A 22751-nucleotide genomic window follows, 5' to 3' on the forward strand; every position below is an offset into this window, starting at 1 on the left:
GAATTAAAACATTTTCACATTAAATCAATAGAGCCCCGCTCTAACACCAGAACCCCTGATCCAGGAGCCACGAATTTCACAATTTTGGAAGAGGCATCCTTGCTTATCAAAACTACGTATTTAATTTGTTTCAATAATACCCAGGAGCAGAGAAGTAGATTTTCAAAGAATTAAGGCATTTTCACTATATAATCAATTGAACCCCGCCCTAACACCAGAACCCCTGCCCCTGGGGCCATGAAATTCACAATTTTGGAAGAGGCACTCTTGCTCATCCTAACTATGTACTTAGTTACTTTATTTAATACCCAGGAGCAGAGAAGAAGATTTTCAAAGAATTAAGGCATTTTCACTATATAATCAATAGAGCCCCGCCCTAACACCAGAACCCCTGCCCCTGGGGCCATGAAATTCACAATTTTGGAAGAGGCACTCTTGCTCATCCTAACTATGTACTTAGTTACTTTATTTAATACCCAGGAGCAGAGAAGAAGATTTTCAAAGAATTAAGGCATTTTCACTATATAATCAATAGAGCCCGCCCTAACACCAGAACCCCTGCCCCTGGGGCCATGAAATTCACAATTTTGGAAGAGGCACTCTTGCTCATCCTAACTATGTACTTAGTTACTTTATTTAATACCCAGGAGCAGAGAAGAAGATTTTCAATGAATTAATGCATTTTGACTATATAATCAATAGAGCCCCTCCCTAACACCAGAACCCCTGACCCTGGGGCCATGAAATTCACAATTTTGGAAGAGGCACTTTTGCTTATCATAACTATGTACTTAGTTACTGTAGTTAATACCCAGGAGCAGAGAAGAAGATTTTCAAAGAAGTAATGCATTTTCACTATATAATCAATAGAGCCCTGCCCTTACACCAGAACCCCTGCCCCTGGGGCCATGAAATTCACAATTTTGAAAGAGGCACTCTTGCTCATCATAACTATGTACTTAGTAACTGTATTTAATACCCAGGAGCAGAGAAGAAGATTTTCAAAGAACTAATGCATTTTCACTATATAATCAATAGAGCCCTGCCCTTACACCAGAACCCCTGCCCCTGGGGCCATGAAATTCACAATTTTGAAAGAGGCACTCTTGCTCATCATAACTATGTACTTAGTAACTGTATTTAATACCCAGGAGCAGAGAAGAAGATTTTCAAAGAACTAATGCATTTTCAGTATATAATCAATAGAGCCCCGCCCTATCACCAGAACCCCTGACCCTGGGGCCATGAATTTCACAATTTTGGAAAAGGCACTCTTACTCATCATAACTATATACTTAGTTAGTTTATTTAATACCAGGGAGCAGAGAAGAAGATTTTCAAAGAAATAATGCACTTTCACTATATAATCTATATAACCCCTCCCTAGCACCAGAACCCCTGACCCTGGGACCATGAATTTCACAATTTTGGTAGAGGGGTCAATGCTTATTACAATCATGCCAACAGTTTGACTGCTTGATTTCCAGGAGTAAAGAAGAAGATTTTTAAAGATTGCATTAATTTTGGTAGTTTTAGCCCCACCCCTCAGGCCCCAGGGGGGCAAGGATCATGAAATTCACAAATTTTGTTCCCCTTCACCCATAGATGCCATATGCTAAAATTGGCTGAAATTGGTTCAGGGTTTCAGAGAGAGAATCTGATAAGCCAGTGCAACTTAGAGTCGGGATTAGCAGGATATGGGTTAAATGAGGATCACCAGTGACCTGTTATCAAAGACTCGCTGCAATATTAATTATAGGTTGATAAGTACGCACAAGACTCTTGCTTCTCTGACATGAACCTGAACTTGATAGGTACTGGTTAAGGAAAATAATTCTACTATAATCAATAATTTTTCCAGAGTCGGCAAATATATTTTGTTTACTATTAGAATACAGAAGTAACATTGTTTTTTTTTTGTATTTATATCTTATTTATAGTCATGACTCCAGAGTTTCTTTTATACACAAAATGGATTCTGTAACATAAAATTAGGCTAGTAAATTGGTAACATTGAAGTGCAAATGGCTGTAACTTTTGAATTAGAGGATTTATCAAAAATCTGAGATACAGTTTAGTTTGTTCCCCTTCACCCATAGATGCTATATGCCAAATTTGGTTGAAATTGGTTGAGCGGTTTCAGAGAAGAAGCTAAAAATGTTCAAATGTTAATGCACGACGCACGTCGCACGACGCACGCCGACGGACAAAAACGGATAGCAATAGGTTACCTGAGTCACTCAGGTGACCTAAAAATGCTTAACTTTTGTGTCAAACAATAACAATTATAGATTTCAACACATTGGAGAACAAGGCTTGTCCATTTTATCATTAAATATTATATGAATCTTATTTAGTTATTAGCGTGACGCCTGTTATCTACTAAGAAATGTTGACCGACAATACAAACTCACCCACTTTGCCTCCTTTTTTTGTATCATGGTTCACTTTTGATGACGTATTCTGCAAATGTGTGGTAAAACTAATAGAAAAAACGACTGGTTCTATATATCGCATATGCAAGTCATTTTACGCCCTAGATTACGGACGTTACGAATTTGACTGACACCTGTGCACCTTTGCTAAATTTGCGATTTAATTTAGTATTTAAATCCTTTACGCAGACGTTATGGGAAAGCATCTGTTGAGTATACTTTTAAGTTAAACCTAACATAAAGTATTCGTATATTTTCTATACAGTTACAAACATTTCAATGTTTAAAGTCAACACATCATGTTGACCGACACTCATAACGTCCGTTATACATTTTCAAGGCTATTTTTCTCGGGCTAATGATAACCAGTTGTAATTATTTTTATCTATAATAGTAAGGTAAACATCTATCTTTTAGAATAGTCATATATAAAAAGTATTTATTTAAGTTGTTTTTTTTTTAAAAAATGCATTTTTGACACATAGGTTGGGAAATCTCTTATAAGCATACGCAAAAGTTGGACAATTTTACACAAATTCGGTAATATTAATTTTATTTCTTAAAATAAAAAGATTAAATTGTTCATTCTTTTTCTTTTATATTACAGAAGTATAAATACAACTTTCTGAATTGCAAAAAATATTCTTCTTGATTTCAATTTCAAAAGTGACGGCCGTTATTATTTACAAATAGCTGATCCTTGCCCATATATCAGTTTCTTGGAGATATACATGTATATAAATGTGTAAATACATAAGCATTCTTCAATAACTGTCAATATGTAAGTCTTACACTGCACTGGCAACTTTATACTGTAAATACACTTGGAAACCAACGTACTCTGACATGTAGAAGAGAGTGAATACAGAACGTCTAAATAGAATGCAGACATCAACGACGTCATCAATACTATTTCCGCCTTTTTCTCGAAAGTTCTCTTCTCACTTACAAATTCAGAGTTATCTTTCTTTGCCCATTGTATACACACTAGAGACGTCACCATATACCGGTGAAGGCCTTCAAATTTAGACATTTGCTCAACACTCAGGGTCATTGAGCAGTGAGGGTTTCTTTATCATGCCAACGCCTATGTAGCAGATTTACAGTTAATCGTATCTTTGTCTATTTATTATTTTGTATAAAATGTTTTTTTAATAATTTAAAGTTAACTAAAGTATTCTTTATTTGGGTTAACATGTAATTCGGAAACCTATAAATTTCTTTTACTCCTCCGCACTGACCTAAATTTAGTATTTGTATTCCTTGGGAGGAGTTATTTTGGAAAGAGGAGTTTAGATTATTACGTAAGTGGAGGAGTAAGTTTTTCTTTATATAAGGGGAGAGATTGTAGAAGCGTAGAGTAGCAGTTGTGGAAGTTTTGACCAAGTCTCTCGTTTGTTTTGTTTTTGAGTTATCACCATTAATAAATTGTGAACTTTACGCTGTGTTTTCATTTTAACAGGAATATAGAAGTTTTTTTTTATGTGTATTGGAATATTTAACCCTCTGGCTGCGACGTAAGTGTACAGAAAATATAACGTCACTGCGAGATTAAAACGACGTCACAATTTCTTTGACATAATTTTGCGGGATTTTTTCTGGTTTACGCTTAGTGCGCGTCAAATACAGGATAGGCGTATGGAAATTTATTCAATTTTTACATCAAGAAAACTATGTGGATTTAGAAATTCTATATTTTTACATGTATATTTTGTCCCAATTTTAATTATTAATTATTATGATATTTTAAAGATATTTTCGATAAATACCAATAATCGATTACGAAGAATGAATTCATAAAAATTAGAAGCGAATTAAATTAAAATCAGATGAATAATCCTAAACATTATCGATAGTTTGTTAAATATTTGCTAAATAATAAGGTAAAATATAGTATATAGATCAACATCAGTATTTTTCATTCTCCATCTTTTTCTTCATTTGCATTCAAATTTCTTACTATACGGTGTGATGCCTTCTTAAATATTTCGCTCAAAGTCCAAAACATGAAGCGTACGACGTTCTATTAATTTTGCGTCTGCAGCCCGCTTAGATTTTTCTATTCCTAAATTAAATAAAAGGCAAGCTAAATTCTTCCAAGAATGGTTCTCACTTAGAAAAATATCATAAAACAACTTTTACCCATGAATTTGAATTTAATTTATTAGAATTAATTCTATAGAAGTTGTATAAATATTTCATGTTGGAATTAATGTTGACTGAAAGATTAAACGCATATTAGGCTGATTTAATTTTTGATTAATAAACCAGCAATTAGGAAAAAAGATCTACCATTAAGCTGTTCAGTGTAATGCGCCTAAGCTTCTCTGTTACATGTAATTTCGCCAAAGGGCCGAGACGATACCTTCCGGTCTGATGTTTTAGATTGGCGGAAGTAAAAGACTTCATGGCTAATTTTTGTGCGTAGCCCACTTCCTTGCCGATAAATGATATAGGAATTGGCTATAAGGCGTTGTTAATTAAAAATAATCCTTCGTAGAGGAAAACTTACAAAATACAATCTTAAACTGATAAATATATAGACCAATTGAAAAAATATAATTTGTATATATCAGAGGTAATTTTAAGCAACATTAATTCTGAAATTCCATATTTTATGGATGAGATCGATTAAAGGAAAAAAAAATATTTGCAGTTTATCGGAAGTAAAATTTGATAAACGAATTCAACTGTGTCAATATGGAATAAAATTCGAAGAAAATAAGTTAGGGTTGTATTCCATATTCTGTTGGATCGAAATGATATCGGGGTCATATAATTCCTACGATTTGTCGGACAAGTCGATACCGGCAATCTTGTTTTTACAAAATACACACCAGGGAACTTTTGCATTTTGTACTGAAATTATGCTGTAAAGTTAAAATACATACGAACAAGTTTTATTTTATGAGAGAAAGTGAAAGGATAATGAGAAGAATTCAAAATTTAATTCAAACCATTAGAATGTTAGAAAAAAATTGCTCCGTATCCACATCTAAGTATCCAGCTGTATTGTTCATGTAAGATGAGATTAAGATGTAATGTTCACCATATATGGGATATTCTATAAACTAGCAAGAAGGGTGTTTTGTAAAGGAAGACTTCGGTTGAAAAGGTCATTGTTTTCTTTTTTACGAAAAAAAATTGCTTTTGCTTTTAACATTGGGTAATAAATCCTAGCTTAAACCATTTTTTTTTAGAATTACAAGCATAATGAATAAACATACACTTGACAAAGATTTAACGGGATTTGGAAACAAGTTAAAACATATTTATCCGTCTCCTTAATTATTACTGATTATTTGTTGTTTTCTTTGTAAATAACGCATCCCTTTTTTTTTCTTTTTTTGTTCAGAACAAGGTTGAAACTATAAATAAAAGTTCTTATCATCTTATGGCCTATGTAAGATTTTTTTTTGGGGGGGGGGATTTCAAGGGGAAAGGATATGATAGATAACTGTTTATGAATATCTGGATTTTTTTTTTTTTGGGGGGGGGGGTTCCGAATTAAGATATTAAAAGATAAATACACTTAGTATAAACTAATACAGGATGAAGAGTATAATGGGTCCCAAAAGGTCGTGTCTGTTTGTCTGTAAACAAGGTGTTAATCGTTTTTTGTATACTAATCTTGTGACTAAAATTGGAGAATGAATGTCAAAATCATGAACACCTATATTTAAACCACGAGAGGACAGCACCCACGAATATTTATCAGATTAAATGCGAACCGTGCTCCCTACCCTATATACGATACATATCTGCTGGTTGCATTTGTAATCTACGTGCAATTTTTTTTTTGGTGAAATATCAATGGCTTACTGACAACGGGAGAGCGAGGGGATTACAAAATTATTACACACTTATTTGGTTCTTATTTTTTTAAAATGAAATTGTCACTCTTCTTTTTTCAACAAATCCTGACTGTGTTCCTTTAAAATCGGGGTTAACTGTAATAGTATTTTGGTGGGAAAATGAATTCCTTAGTATTTGAAAGCGAAGACATTAAAGATTTCTTCAATTTTTTGAGGTAATGTTAATAGAGAATTCTTGTATCATTTAGACTCTGCTTAAACAGTTTTCTATGCGGCTTTTTGGCAGGCACATACACTACAGTACGATGTCACTTCGACTCTTAAAGGCCAAAATTACCAAATATATATTTGAGTTCGATGACATTTACATATAATTCCACAACATAGTATTTGTGCATGCATGTATTTACATGTGTTTGTAAAGTCTTTAAACATGATACCACGACAAAAAGTAAAATACGTATAGTAGCTCTCATTCTTCATAATTTATAGATTTCATGCAAGCTCAGATGGTTAATTATAGAAAATCCCAGTGTTTACCAAAAAAACGTGCATTTTAAATCCAACCATATTTTATCAGTACATGTATATACAGAACATGTAAAATCTCTTGCTAAATGTTATCCTTTGAAAATGTACTATTTATGTACACTGTACATGTAAGTTCAGTAATAAACGTGTGCGTTGGGTCATACCCAGCGGTCCCGCGCGAGGTACTGGTTAATATATGTTGCGATATCATTGCCATGGAGAAACATAGAGAGAATATTGAAACCTGCCTCTGGTCTTAACACCTTACATGTAATATGCAGCATGCACGAATGGATGGGTAGGGTGGGGGGTCCGGGAACCCCACCCCACCCCTGAAACTGGCGGGAACTTGGATACGCAGCTGTGCAGGTGTCCTAAAAAGCCATTGATTCATGCCTGTAAGATTTCTTAATTTAAAGTGTACTAAAATAAAATGTGTTTAGTATCTGAGAATATATGGTTACTCGAATAGGGTTTGGGGTCGTGTTGCGAAGATAGAACTTGCTCTGCACATCAATCTATCAAGAAAATATAACAGGATCAGGTATGTGATAATTCGACGAGGGAGGGGGGAGGGGGTTCGACGTAATGTGGGTAAACGTGCGTATGTCGGGGAAATGGTTTGATAGTGTGCGGATAATTAAAATTATTCACACACCCTACATTTGTCTATATTTGATGGCAAACTTCATATTTGCTTTCGGATTCAAATCAAAATCAGAGTCAAATTTGGAAGCAGAATTCTTTTTTGTTTTCCAATGTCAGACAGATTAAGTAATAATGAAAATAATAATAAAAAAAAATGACAGAATTTTGTAATTTTTAAAAAAAGAAGATTATATCACTAAAAGATAACGCTATTTTCTCTCTGAATGTGGGGATGGGGTGTGTTTTTTTCCTTCATTTGATCTGTATAGGGATGTTATAAAACATTTCATTAGTATAACTTGAAATATATTTTATAATGGACGTTTACGTATGTTCTCATTTCACAGTTATAATAATATGAAAAAGTATTTCGACTGCGCATTTAAGAATTAATCACATGCATGGAAAAAATACAAGTGCATATAATATAATGATTAAATAAATGTGTTACTGGCTTATTTAACTTGCATTTAAATGCAAATGCTTTTAAATTATTCAATCTTTTTATCAAAAAATGCTGTGAAAATATAATAATACTAAAGAAAATCTCAATAAAAATAGAGAGAAATCACGCAACATTTATGACGTCGCCAAGGACATATATGTCCCTCCCGCAGCGAACGGTAAAAGGACATATATGTCCTTCCCGCAGCCAGAGGGTTAACAAGCTCGGAATTTAACTACGCTACAAGTGGTGGCAGCGGTGGGATACGATTTTCTTTGATGGTGATAAAAATAATAATAACTGACTGGATTTACTTGGATTTTTACACATACAATTCATTCTGTTGGGATTTATTAATTCATAAGAATGGATTACCAAAGACGACAAAGGTTTGTGAACTATTTTGACATTTCGGAAAACGGAAACTTAATTCTTCTTGGGCAGATTGACGTAAGTGGATGAAAGGAATGCCCCAACTGCTTTGTTATGTTCAAGAAATCCGAGAATCGTCAGTGTATCATGTTGTAAATTTTGAATTTACTAGGGGGAGGTAAATGCAAAATTTACAACATGTTGTAAATTTTGCATTTACCTCCCCCTAGTAAATTCAAAATTTACAACATGATAAGTGTCTTACAACAGCAAACGGAGGGAAAAGTGAATTTTATAAATGTCCATTTTGTGGCTGCCGTATTAAGGCATTCAGGGAAACGTGTGTCACACCGATAAAATTTTTGTGAATTCGTTTGGATTTAGTTGTGTAAATAGTAGTAAAATTTTCCAGGCTGGATATCTTTGTAAGTGCCGTTTTAGTGACCCATGTTGTAATTATTTGCTTGCTTTATATGCAACCTTTGGAAGAAAATAAAATTAAGATGACTATGCCTCGAGGAACCACGGATATTCCTCAAACTCCCCCGCGTAGTGCAGTACGTCGTAACTTGTTAACAGAATTCAATGTGGCCGATTCACCTGTTTGTCCGATTTATGGAGAAGACATGAATACTCCAGTAACAGAAACGGATATCGCTACAACGGAAGACCTGGAAAACGTAGACAATTCGGCAGGATGGGGATATCTACTTGGATTTTGGTTCGGATTGATTTCACTTTGTACATCTCTATTGTTTGTGGCCTATAGATTCTTTCCAGGAGAATTAGTGTTGTGGGCTACGCGAGAGCTGATTATTATATCCATTTTTCTGGTCATAGTAGCCGTAGTGATCAGTGTGTTGTATAAATTTTGGAAATCAAACGAAAGAACAGGAGACAGATATCGACAACGTAGAGCGCCGAGGACATCGCCAAGAGATAGAAGTGATTTTGTCGCCACACCAGGAATTACTAACCAAGCTGGGACCAGTGTAAGTATTCCAGTTAAACGAACATTTTCCGGAGATGGAGCAGCTACCTGGACTGAGTTCTATAGATATTTTGAAAATGTTGCTAATTTAAACCAGTGGACTATACAAAGGAAAAGAGGTGTGCTGTTGACCACTTTATGCGGTCAAGCAGAGACATATGCGTACGGACTTCCAGAGAATACCTTGGGGAATTATAAGCTTTTGACAGATGCATTAAATCAGAGATTTGGACACACTGCTTTAAAAGATAGCTATATTGCTGAAGCAAAATTGCGTCGAAAGCGTGCTAATGAAACATTCAGAGATTACGGACAAGCTGTAGAAGACTTGTACAGAAGAGCTTATCCTGGTAACCGAGCCTGCATCGAGGAAAATAGTCTTAAGACATTTCTTGACAATTGTTCTGAAAACGAGGAGTTCAGAATGGCAGTGAAAAGGAGCGACCGAAAACGATTCAAGAAGCAGTTACTTCAGCCATGCTAGAGGAATGTATTCGGGTAGGCGAGGAACAATCGGTGAAGAATTCTAAAACAGCCAGAAAAGATATTTATGCGTTGAACACAAAACACACATATCAGGTAGAAGATAAAAGTTATCAAAATACAAGAAACCTACAGATGAATACCATTAAAAGGAGATGCTATACATGTGGGTCAGAAGGTCATTTGAGAAACCGTTGTCCAAAAACTAGACCAGTCGTAAAGAGAGAGAATGGCGGAGCAGTTCCTCAGGGAAAAGCAGCACCGCCGAGGCAGTAGGCCATGCGTCGGATGGCTACATAAACTGGCCTGGCACCGAGTTTGATGCAAATTCTTCATCTTCATGCTATCAAGGAACCAACAATGCTGATAATAATTTCATAGAAAGGGGATTTGATGCTGAGAATAGAAGAGAGATTACAGAAGAATTTGAAAATTTTCCATCTTGTCTTAAAATTGAAGCCAGTAAGAACAAGATAGGGTTCTACGTCGATGGGTTAATTCAGGGCACATCAGTAACATGGAAGGTAGACACCGGAGCGAGGAATACTTTCATAACTGAAGAGCTATTCAATGAAATTCCTCCTGAAAATCGACCAGTGCTGGAGCCAGCTAGGAAGAAATTTGTAACTGCGAGTGGCCAAGATTTAATTGTAGTGGGAACAGCGTTTATGACTTTAAACTTTGACGACTTTGAGACGGATTTAAGAGTATTTGTTGGTAGAGTTTCTCAAAATCTACTAGGAGTAGACTTTTATTCAAAATTTAAATGTAACTGGGATCACGAGAAGGGAGGACTACTTGTTAAAGTTCCATACAATAGCACATGTCTTAGACGTACAAATTGGATAATAGCAAGAGAGGATGTTTCCGTGCCATCAGGACATGAAGTGGTAATTCGAACAGAATTCTCATACTCAGAAAATAAAGAAGGAATACCAATTGTGTTGTCAAATTTTCTACACCGGCATGGATTATTGGTAGCGAAAACACTGTTAAATGTAAACAGCTTAGAAGGGTACTTAAGGTTATTCAACCCAGGGAGAGCGGATGTGACAGTAAAACGCAGTGCTAAAATTGCAATATTTTCTTCTGTGATTAGAGTGTCTAGTAGTGAGCGCCTTAAGTCAAGTGAAATTAATCTAGTGGAGGAGGACGGTCCAAAGGAATTACCAGATCACTTAATTCCTGTGTTTGAAAAAGGTCGAGTTCACCTCTCTGACGAAGAGGCAGTTTTATTTAAGAAGTTTCTGCAGAAATGTGTTGCTACATTTGCTGATCCTAATGGAAATTTAGGACAGACAACTCTAGGAGAACATCATATTGTTCTGAATGACGAGCGACCTTTGAAAGAGGCATCATGGCATATGCCTTTATTTAAGCGTGATATTCTGGATAGTGAGATTCAGAAATTGGAAGACTTAGGGATTATAGAAAAATCCCATAGTCCGTGGTCATCTCAGCTTGTATTAGTGCAAAAGAAAGATAAGTCGTGGAGAGTGTGCGTAGATTATCGGAGACTTTATTCAAGAACGATAAAGGACGCATATCCAATACCAAGAATAGATGACAACTTAGACGCTTTGGTTGGATCAGTGTGGTTTACTTCTCTAGACTTAAATATGGTGTATCATCAAGTACCGATGTCGGAAGCAGATAAGGAGAAAACAGCATTTGCTACCCTGAGGGGAGGACTCTATCAATATAACGTTATGCCATTTGGTTTGTGTAATGCGCCAGCGACATTCCAAAGGATAATAGAAAAGGCTCTCTATGGATTACAGTGGAATATTGCTGTTTTGTACCTGGATGACATAATCGTGTTCGGCAAAAGTTTCCGAGAACATCTAGAAAATCTTAACCAAGTTTGTGACAGATTGGACTCAGCAAACCTGAAATTAAAACCAACAAAATGCTTTTTCTTTAGACAGGAAATAGAATTTCTGGGACATGTAGTTTCAAGACATGGGGTGCATACAGATCCCAAGAAAATTGAGGCAATAAAGAATATAGGAATTCCTAGAAATGTGACAGACTTACGGAGATTTCTGGGTATTATGTCTTATTATTGGAAGTTTATTAAAGGATTTGCGGAAACAGCAAAATGCCTTCATGCCTTAACTAAGAAAAACTGTGTATGGAACTGGACTCCTGAATGTGATCATGCTTTTCATGAACTTAGAGACAAACTTATGCACTCTCCAATTCTTGGATACCCGGATGTAGATGGTGGACCATTTGTGCTAGATACCGATGCTAGTAATGATGCGATTGGTTGTGTATTGTCACAAATTCAAAATGGTGAAGAAAAAGTGATGCAGTATGCTAGCCGAACGTTAACATCTCATGAGAAAAATTACTGTGTTACTAGGAAAGAAATGTTAGCAGTCGTTTTCTTTGTGAAACACTTTAAACATTATCTTCTTGGACGAGAATTTATCTTACGGACTGATCATAGTTCCTTAACTTGGCTACACAGGTTTAGAGATCCAGACGGGCAGGTTTGTCGGTGGCTTCAACAGTTATCAGCATATGACTTTAAAATTATACACCGACCGGGGAGAAATCACAGTAATGCGGACGCATTATCCCGATTACCAAAAGCAAGTGAACATGACAGTGAGGACGTTTGTAGGCAATGCAATCGAAAAATCAACGATGTTTATGATGGAAAACAGCAATCGCACGTGAATGAATTAAGAAAGCATACTGTTGATATTGATATTGCATCCACTGGAAATATGATATATGATATTGAAAATTTATTCAGTGCGGAAAATTGTTTTGAAGTGAAAAGTAAGAAGAAAGGATGCGCGGAGAATAGACCAAAGCGAGCCAAAGGTGTAGAAATGCCAGTAACTGAGTTAACTTTTGAAAACATACGTAAGGCACAAGAAGATGATGACGGAATTTTCCCCATTTTGAAGTTATTTGAAAATCACGGAAAGGAAAATAAGCCTTCGTACCAGGAAATTTCACACTTAAACCCCGACTGTAAATTTTGGCATGCACGTTGGGAACTACTTCAGATCCATAAAAATGTATTGTGCATTCTTTGGATGGAAAAGGAAAATAATGGATTGCGTATCTGTACCCCTAAAGGAATGCACGAGGATATTATGTGGCATTTACATGATGCACCTACCTCTGGACATATGGGAATTTATAGAACTCAGCAACGAGCTTTACTTTCTTCATATTATTGGCCGGGAATGAAACAAAGTGTACGTTATTATGTAAAGTCCTGTGATGTATGTGAAGAACGGAAAAATCCAGGAAGAAAAAGGCGAAATTATATGCAAACCTATATTGCTGGTGGAAGATTTGAAAGAGCAGATATTGCAGGACCATTTCCTAAAACTGCAAATGATAATGTATATGTTTTGGTTATATCGGACTACTTTACAAAATTTGCAGAGATTTTGCCTATGCCGAACATGGAAGCAAAAACAATAGCTACCGTCTTTTTCCGTGGCTGGATTAAAAGGTATGGATGTCCATATGAATTCCATAGTGATCAAGGAGTACAGTTTGAAAGTTTAGTGTTTCAACATTTGTGCTCAATGTTTGACATTGCTAAAACAAGAACAACTGCATTCCATCCGAGATCCGACGGAATGGTGGAAAGACTAAACAGAACAATTAAAGATATGTTGTCTAAGTATATAAATGTGAAACAAACTAACTGGGATGATTACATTGATTGTGTTGTGATGGCTTATAACTCTTCAGTACACGACACGACGGGAATTACACCTTACCGTATGATGTTTGGTTCGGAGATGACTGTACCCGTAGATTTACAAACAGAATCGCTGGAAATCGGGAAAGGAGAAGAGATAACGGAAACGAAATATGTAAAAAGTTTGTGCAAAAACTTGGAGTTAGTACACAAATTAGCACGAGACAGAACTTTGGGAGCAGTTTGGAAGCAAAAGAAAAATTACGATAAAACTGCTGTTCGAAAAACTTTCAACGAGGGTGATATTGTGAGGAGATTTCAGCCGAAACAAAGAGTGGGCACAAAGCTTAAATTAGCTCGGAACTGGGTGGACCCTGGATTATTACTAAAAAATTAAGTGATGTGTTGTTTGAAATCAGACATTCAAGAAAATCTAATCCCGTCATTGTCCATGCAGACAACCTAAAATCATTTCAAATACGGAAAACTGCAAAGTTAAAACTAAAACACCTCCTCAAAATCAAAGAGATACCCGAAAAAACTACAAAGACGCCCGAGCTGGTTCCCTCCTCAATTTCAAAAGAGACCGCCGTATCCCCGCGCATGAGAGATGCCAGCGCGCCAAAGACAAACCGCGGCCCGTGTATTCCAGCTGCAGAGCCACCTCCGACCGACCAGTCACGTGATACACAAAAATTGGGTACACCTACAAAAACAAGACGGGGGAGGGCCATTCGAATTCCAAAACGCTATGAAGACAGTATTATGTGAGAAATGTGGATTGTTATTTACTCGATTGGACAATTTTAAAAGACATTTTAGACAATTACATGAAGAAACTGTACGATTTTTCTGTTGTGGAATTTGTAATGAACGTTTTAAAAGACTGGATAATTTGAAGAGACATGTGACCGCCAGACATGGAGATTTTTCTCAGCAATTAATTAATTATTTGTGATTTTGATTTGAGTGTATTTAACTTGTAAATTTCATGTTATGGATTTCAAGGACAGAATTATTCGTCACCCAGACTATAGTGACATATCCAGTGATGAAGAAGATTTCTTTATGGAAGATTTACCTTCTGATAGTGACAGTAAAACTGAACCATATTGTGATAGTGCCTGTACATGTGATCAGGAGTTAATTGAAATATCGAGTGATGAATGTGAGGAAGAGATAGATGAAAAGAATGAGGAAAACAACAATATTGTGACAGTGACACACACAATAGGAATCACGATGACCAAGAATATTACGTTCAAAAATGGTGAGGTGACCGGGGAGGACAGATCCATGGACATTTATTTTTCGGAAGGAATCGATCCTAAAAGAGTGGACATTAGCAAAGTGACAGAGGAAGCATTGCAAGAAATTCCTGTGTTTTTGACCGCGTTGAAAAGACAAAACTCTGCTTAAATGTAAAATGTGTGAAAATATTGACTGTAAATATTGTGTATAATTGACAATGTTTATTTGTTATTGTTAAACTAACTCTTACACTATTTTGACGGGGTCAAAACTTACGTGGGGGGAAGTGTAGCAGATTTACAGTTAATCGTATCTTTGTCTATTTATTATTTTGTATAAAATGTTTTTTTAATAATTTAAAGTTAACTAAAGTATTCTTTATTTGGGTTAACATGTAATTCGGTAATCTATAAATTTCTTTTACTCCTCCGCACTGACCTAAATTTAGTATTTGTATTCCTTGGGAGGAGTTATTTTGGAAAGAGGAGTTTAGATTATTACGTAAGTGGAGGAGTAAGTTTTTCTTTTTATAAGGGGAGAGATTGTAGAAGCGTAGAGTAGTAGTTGTGGAAGTTTTGACTAAGTCTCTCGTTTGTTTTTGAGTTATCACCATTAATAAATTGTGAACTTTACGCTGTGTTTTCATTTTAACAGGAATATAGAAGTTTTTTTATGTGTATTGGAATATTTAACAAGCTCAGAATTTAACTACGCTACACCTACTGTGCCATCTGAACAACCTGCAACTAGCTGCAATAATGTAGCCCTCTCCGATTTTTTTAATCTGATATTTTCAGGAGAGGCTGCAATAATGTAGCCCTCTCCGATTTTTTTAATCTGATATTTTCAGGAGAGGGCTACAATTCCACTGCATCTCCGTAATGGTGCAAATATATTTTTTAGATACGGACGACTGTAGGCAAAATAAATTGTTTTTGCATTCAACTTACTTCCAATAAGACGGAATTTTTATTCACTATCAACATTATAGCCCTTTATACGCGAAAACCAAGTAAAATAAATCTGCATGTTTACCAGTCGTTCTCCTCAGCAGCCATGACAGTTCTCATGTGATGTACTGAGACTTGCGCTTGAAATTTAGAATCACTTGATAAAGTAAATGTCGGCATTGATAAATGTTTGTGTTGTATGATATCACTAAACATCAATAAATAAAAGCATTCCATGGGCTATTTTTTTCATAAACAGTGATATTTATGCTTAAAATAAGGGAAATCCTAAACAGATCCATGCCCCTAGATCATGAATTCTCATTGGTTGTCCCAAAATAAAATCGATCAAGGTCAGTAAACATGGCGGATAAATTGAAGTTGTGATGTTGACATACACGAAAAATAACCGATATACGTATTGTTCTGTATATTTTTGGATCGATTCATGTCTTTCATAACTACATTTTATGAGTTCAGGTAAGATATGTTAATAAAATACCCACTTACTGATAATTTGAGCCGAAATCTGTGCGGTAGTGAATCACTCCTGGACTTGCACCATTACGGAGATCCTAAGGAGTTGTAGCCCTCTCCCAAAAAAAAAAAATCAGAGAGGGCTACATTACTGCAGCAACTTGCACTTCAAAGTGCCGAGTGCTTGGCGAAGGAACAGTTGCTACCTATTTTTTTATCAACTTAGGTTAATCGTGGCCGTAATTTGAACACACGACCTTCCAATCACAGAGCGAGCACTTATAATATAGTGGGAAAAATCTCTTTCTGAAGAACAGCAGGGCCAAGATAACTGTTGTGGCCATGGTGCCCCTTCGTCAGTCTGTTCTTCTAACTTTATAAATACTAGCAGGAAAATATCTCATTTTGCAGTAGGACTGAACATTATCAGTAATTGTGTAAGTTTGTCAGTAAAAGAAAATATGAATACTTTTCCTGGCCTAAAAATGTAAAGAGAAAAAAGTGGAAAAGAGAAAAGAATGCATTATGTGATTCAGAAAGAAAAAAAATTGCCTTATGACACTCAGATGAACATTTTTTTGTGTTGTAGTTTACACTGTGTTACTGAGGTTAAAAGAATCAATGAATCAGGGAGAATTCTTCATGTCAATAAGGAGCATGCCAGTAGCCTATGCACTGTTTATTCAGGTAAGGAAAGTAAGAAAAGGGAAATTTACTTGTATTAAAAGATTATAAGCCCATTTTTAGCTCTACTGGTCAGAGACCAGAAGAGCTTATGCGATAGTAAGGTGTCCGTCACCCGTCCGTCTAGCTGTCCGTCTGTCTGTAAACAATTTTTCAAAACGCTACTCCTCCTACAGTTTTGGTCTGATTTCAATATAACTTGACACACAAGTAGACTACACTAAGATACATAATTTAGTGCATCGAATTTTGATTTCGATGAGCAGTGTTGCCATGGTTACTAAAAATAGAAAATTCTGTGAAATTCCTTTAAAAGGCTACTCCTCCTACAGTTTTGTCTGATTTCAATATAACTTGGCACACAAGTAGACTACACTAAGATACATAACTTAGTGCATCGGTTTTTGATTTCAATGAATGGTGTTGCCATGGATACTAAAAATAGAAATTTCTGTGAAATTCCCTTAAAACTATACTCCTCCCTCAGGTTTGGTCTGATATCAATATAACTTGGCACACAAGTAGACTACACTAAGATACATAATTTAGTGCATCGGTTTTTGATTTCGATGAACAGTGTTGCCATGGTTACTAAAAATAGAAATTTATGTAAAATTTCTTTAAAATGCTACTCTTCCTACAGTTTTGGTCTGATTTCAATATAACTTGGCACACAAGTAGACTACACTAAGATACATAATTTAGTGCATCGGTTTTTGATTTGATGATAATGTTGCCATGGTTACTAAAAATAGAAATTACTGTGAAATTTCTTTAGAAACGCTACTCCTCCTACAGTTTTGGTCTGATTTCAATATAACTTGGCACACAAGTACACTACACTAAGGTACATAATTTAATGCATCGGTTTTTAATTTTGATGAATGGTTTTGCCATGGTAACTAAAAATAGAAATTTATGGAAAATTCCTTTAAAACATTACTCCTGCTACAGTTTTGGTCTAATTTCAATCTAATTTGGCACACAATTAGACTACACTACAATACATAATAGTGTGTTTCGGTTTTTGATTTCAGTAAATGGTGTTGCCATGGTTACTTTAAATAGAAATTTCTGTGAAATACTTTCAAAATGCTACTCCTCCTACAGTTTTTGTTTGATTTCAGTATAACTTGGCACACAAGTAGACTACATTCAGATACATAATTCTCTTTATTGCTGCATGTTGCAAAGTTTCAAATCCGAGTGCTACTTTTCCTTTACGTACAGACCAGTAGAGCTACAGTCTCATCAGAGACTTCTGGTTTTTAGCTCCAGTGAGCTTTTCTGATTGAAGTTTATAGTGGCCATTATCCATCTGTCAACCTCCCTCAGCACAAAGCATTTTCAAGTTTGTTTACATGGAAATATTTAGGAAAACAAGATGTGTTTGTGAAACACTGATGCCCCATATGGCAACTTATTGCAAGGGTTAAACCTTCTCAAATGCAAATCAAATGTGTTGGTACCCAAAATAAGGTCTTGTCTCGAGGAATAAACCTGTGAAATATGAAAGCCCTAGCAGCAACCATTGAATAGATATGGAAAAGGTTAACGTTTTTTCAAAAGTATGTCAAACATCAAGGTCAAGGTCAAATGGTCAAAATAAATGTTGCCCAAGGAAAGGCATTCTTCCAAGAAATACACAGGTGAAATATGAAAGCCATAGCACCAATCGCTAAAAAGTTATGACCAAGGTTAAAGTTTTCCAAAAGTAGGTCAAACTCCAAGGTCAAGGTCAAGGGGTCAAAGTTGTTGGTATCCAAAGAAAGGTCTTGTCACAAGGATTACATATGTGAAGTATGAAAGCCCTAGCACGAACCGTTCAAAAGTTATGGCCAAGGTTAAAGTTTTTGAAAAGTAGGTCAAACTCCTAGGTCAAGGTCGAAAGGTCAAAGTTGTTGGTATCCAAAAAAAGGGCTTGTCACAAGGATTACATATGTGAAGTATGAAAACCCTAGCACCAACCGTTCAAAGTTATGGCCAAGGTTTAAGTTTTTGAAAAGTAGGTCAAGCTCCTAGGTCAAGATCAAAGTTGTTGGTATCCAACGAAAGGCCTTGTCGCAAGGATTACACATGTGAAGTATAAAAGCCCTAGCACCAATTGTTTAAAAGTTATGGCCAAGGTTAAAGTTTGGTAAAATTTTGCAAAACTGGGTCAAACTCCAAGGTCAAGGTCAAAAGTCAAATATGGTGGTACCCAAATAAAGGTCTTGTCACAAGGAATACACATGTGAAATATGAAAGCCATAGCTCCAACCAATCAAAAGTTATTGGCAAGGTTAAAGTTTTTGCGGACAATTAGACAGACAGACGGATGGACAGGGCAAAAACTAATACCTCCGAATCTTTGATATGGGGGCATAAAAATCTTTTTTAAATTCTCCTCTGAACAACAACAGGGTCCAGATTAGTCATATAAATATGCAAGCATTAACAGGTAATGTTAATTATTATACACCCCCGCAAACAAAGTTTGGGGGGTATATTGGAATCAGCATGTCTGTCCATCTGTCTGTAGAGGGGAATTTGTCCAGACCTGGCTTCGGGGTTACCAACATATAAAAATCTCAGCTCAAATCTCAACCTCAAATCATAGATTTCTGCCTCAGCTGAGATTTTCCTAAAACACTGTACCACCACCGTTTCTGAGATTCGTCTCATGTAAGCGGAGATTTGAGAAAAATCTTAGACTTATTCTTATTGTTATACGCGACCTTTTTTCTTATAATGCACAAAATTGTTGAATCAATGATAGAATTTACCTTTCCATTAGTTGTTTATGCAATATTTTGTTGTATAATCACGAAAATACACATTCTCCACTTCCTTTGTCTTTATTTGCTGTTTCGAACCATTCACGCAAAGGATTCCATTACGATCTTTGTGACAATAAATATTCACTAAGTCCCCAAAAAATGATCCCTACAAAAGAATAACACAAAGGAATATCTAAACTTTATAGTCTTGGCTCGTCTATTGACATAAACACACAAAAATATACACCGAGGCATCTCTTCCGCCAATGTGACGTTACATGTCGAAAGATTACAGAAATTAGATAGACGGATCAAGAATATATTGACAGGCTGATTACACATTTTTCTTTTTTTAATTTTATTTTGTAAAATGTCAGATATGTATCTATTACATTTTGTTCTCCATAGCAAAAATATTTTAGGTAAAGGGACTTTTTTGTCCCTATTTAGAATTTTTTTTTAAAAATCATTTTAAGTGATCAAAGGAAATAAATTTTACTGCTGAAATAATGATTTGAATAAACACTGATTTTTTTTCTTGTCCATCAAATGCTCGATATGTAGCTAATTTTCTTACATCATAATTTTTTTTTTTGGTGTTTTGTAAAATTTGTGCATAAGTTGCGACAGAAAACATGTCCAAGGGCTGGTAACATACAAGTATGCTTGGTTTTACATGATCCCAATTTATCAAGAAAATTTGATACGAGTGTTTAATTGTCAGATTATTTCAGGTCCACCCCACTCCCCCGAAGAAAGAAAAACCTGAACTATACAGACATGTTTATGGAATAGGCTTAATAAAATATCGCATGCATTTTCCACGATCCCGTTACAATTTAAAATATTATACTTTCATGTAAATTAGTTGAATCTGATTCGTCGAGAAACATTTGTTAAAAAACACTATTACCCGCTGAATAATGAAGCCATGCCCACCAGCGTAGCAACAGTTAACATTGCTTGACGACGGGTGTTATTCCAAAAAATATTGACTGCGCAGAATTCATGCGCGCAAGGTTCACTGTAATATGTATTTGTATAAAACATTCAGTATAATATAATAAATACTGCATGTAGTTGAGTGTAACATTGAAAATTTTCACCCCTCGAAAACCCTTGTCAACCTCGGCTGCGCCTCGGTTGACAATGGTTTTCTTGGGGTGAAAATTTTCAATGTTACACTCAACTACATGCAGTATTTATATAATGTCACAGGAAAATATTCTCCTTTTTAGATATGTTACACTGGAAACCAAAATCAATCTCACATATGCTTATCAAGTGACGATTAACTGATTAATTCCTATTTTCATATTGTTAATTAAAGTTTCATGGCTTGTTCATGTAATATTTGAAACTAAGGACCATGCTTTTTTTTAATTTCAAAATGTAAAAGGTCTTTTTTTTTTAAAGATTAAACTTGTCATGATTTATACATGTACTTTCGAATGGTCATAAGTCAGGCTTATTCTTATAAATAATATGAACAGTCAAGGACTTTTAATTTCTGTGGGATATATTGTGAGTATAAAGTAGATCCCAATTAATTCTCAATAAAGAATTTTATAGATTTAACTAAGAACCAAATTAGAAAGACTGTTACGTGTATCATCAGTGATTAATAAATGGTGATTTATGAATTATTTCGGAAGCATAGAAATATTTGTACATATAATTCTTTTAATATTTTTGTATAATTTACAAATACATATTTTGTACAAATAAAAAAAAATAATAAAACTACCGGAGAAAGAACAAAGAAGGAGCCGGGGAGGTTTTTATCCAGCCATATGTCCTTTTCTGATATACATGAAAATTGTGATTTAGTATTTACCATGCCGCAAATATCAAATAGATGAATTAAATTAACTGGATAAATTAATTCTTGTATGAATGAAGATAATATACATGTTATGACGTATAATGTGCAACTAGAATATTTCTATTATTCTTTCTTTTTCGTTTTTTTTATTTTCTTTCTTCTTTAGGTCACCTGAGTCACTCAGGTGACCTATTGCTATCTCTTTTCGTCCGTTGTCGTGCATCGTCCGTCGTTCGTAAACTTTTGAACATTTTCAGCTTCTTCTCTGGAACCACCAAACCAATTTCAACCAATTTTGGCATATAGCATCTATGGGTAAAGGGGAACAAAAATTGTTAAATTCGTGGCCCCTAAACACCCCCCTGGGGCCTGAGGGATGGGGTCAAAACCATCAAAATTAATGCAATCTTTAAAAATCTTCTTCTTTACTCCTGGACATCAAGCAGTCAAACTGTTGGCATGATTGTAATGAGCATTGAGCCCTCCACCAAAATTGTGAAATTCATGGCCCCAGGGTCAGGGGCTCTGGTGCTAGGGTGGGGCTATATAGATCATATAGTGAAAGTGCATTATTTCTTTGAAAATCTTCTTCTCTACTCCTGGGTATTATTGAAACAAATTGAATACATAGTTATGATAAGCAAGAGTGACTCTACCAAAATTGTGAAATTCATGACCCCAGGGTCAGGGGTTCTGGTGCTAGGGCGGGGCTATATAGATCATATAGTGAAAGTGCATTATTTCTTTGAAAATCTTCTTCTCTATTCCTGGGTATTACTGAAACAAATTGAATACATAGTTATGATAAGCAAGAGTGACTCTACAAAATTGTGAAATTCATAGTCCCAGGGTCAGGGGTTCTGGTGCTAGGGTGGGGCTATATAGATCATATAGTGAAAGTGCATTATTTCTTTGAAAATCTTCTTCTCTACTCCTGGGTATTATTTAAACAAATGCATAGTTATGATAAGCAAGGATGCCTCTTCCAAAATTGTGAATTTCATGATCCCTGGATAAGAGGTTCTGATGTTAGGGCGGGGCTCTATTTATTATAAAGTGAAAATGCATTAATGCTTTAAAAATTTTCTCTGCACCTGGGCATATCAAAGGCAAAAAGAGTAAAAGTTTTAATAAGGAAAGGTATTTTTACCAGATTTTTGAACATCAGGACCATTTGGTCAAGTGTTCCGGTCCAGGCCAGGGCTCTATTAATTTGTATTCTACTGAGAGGAGTTATTCCCCTTTGCCATTTACTTGTGATAATTAATCACTGTAAATAATGTACTTGAAAGGTTAATAGAATGAGAGAATTATGCAAGAATTTTTATTGTATAATACAAAAAGTACTTTCATAGTTTTAATGATCAGGTAGACTTGTAAATAATAGATAAATAAAAATGAGACAA

At 35.4% G+C, this 22751-nt stretch overlaps 1 protein-coding gene across 1 annotated transcript in view; it reads left to right on the forward strand.

Annotated features, from left to right (window-relative positions):
• The window catches only part of LOC133185339 (vacuolar protein sorting-associated protein 16 homolog), a 765182-nt gene that overhangs the window by 545220 nt on the left and 197211 nt on the right, over nucleotides 1-22751 (forward strand). The window contains exon 16 of the mRNA XM_061320487.1: nucleotides 16667-16764. Within this exon, the coding sequence (XP_061176471.1) occupies nucleotides 16667-16764 (98 nt within the window). The remainder of the gene's footprint in view (nucleotides 1-16666; nucleotides 16765-22751) is intronic.

Source organism: Saccostrea echinata, unplaced genomic scaffold, assembly GCF_033153115.1.
Source record: "Saccostrea echinata isolate AGI-Se365-2 ecotype Australia unplaced genomic scaffold, CSIRO_AGI_Sech_v1 ptg000001l, whole genome shotgun sequence".
Taxonomy (NCBI): Eukaryota; Metazoa; Mollusca; class Bivalvia; order Ostreida; family Ostreidae; genus Saccostrea; species Saccostrea echinata.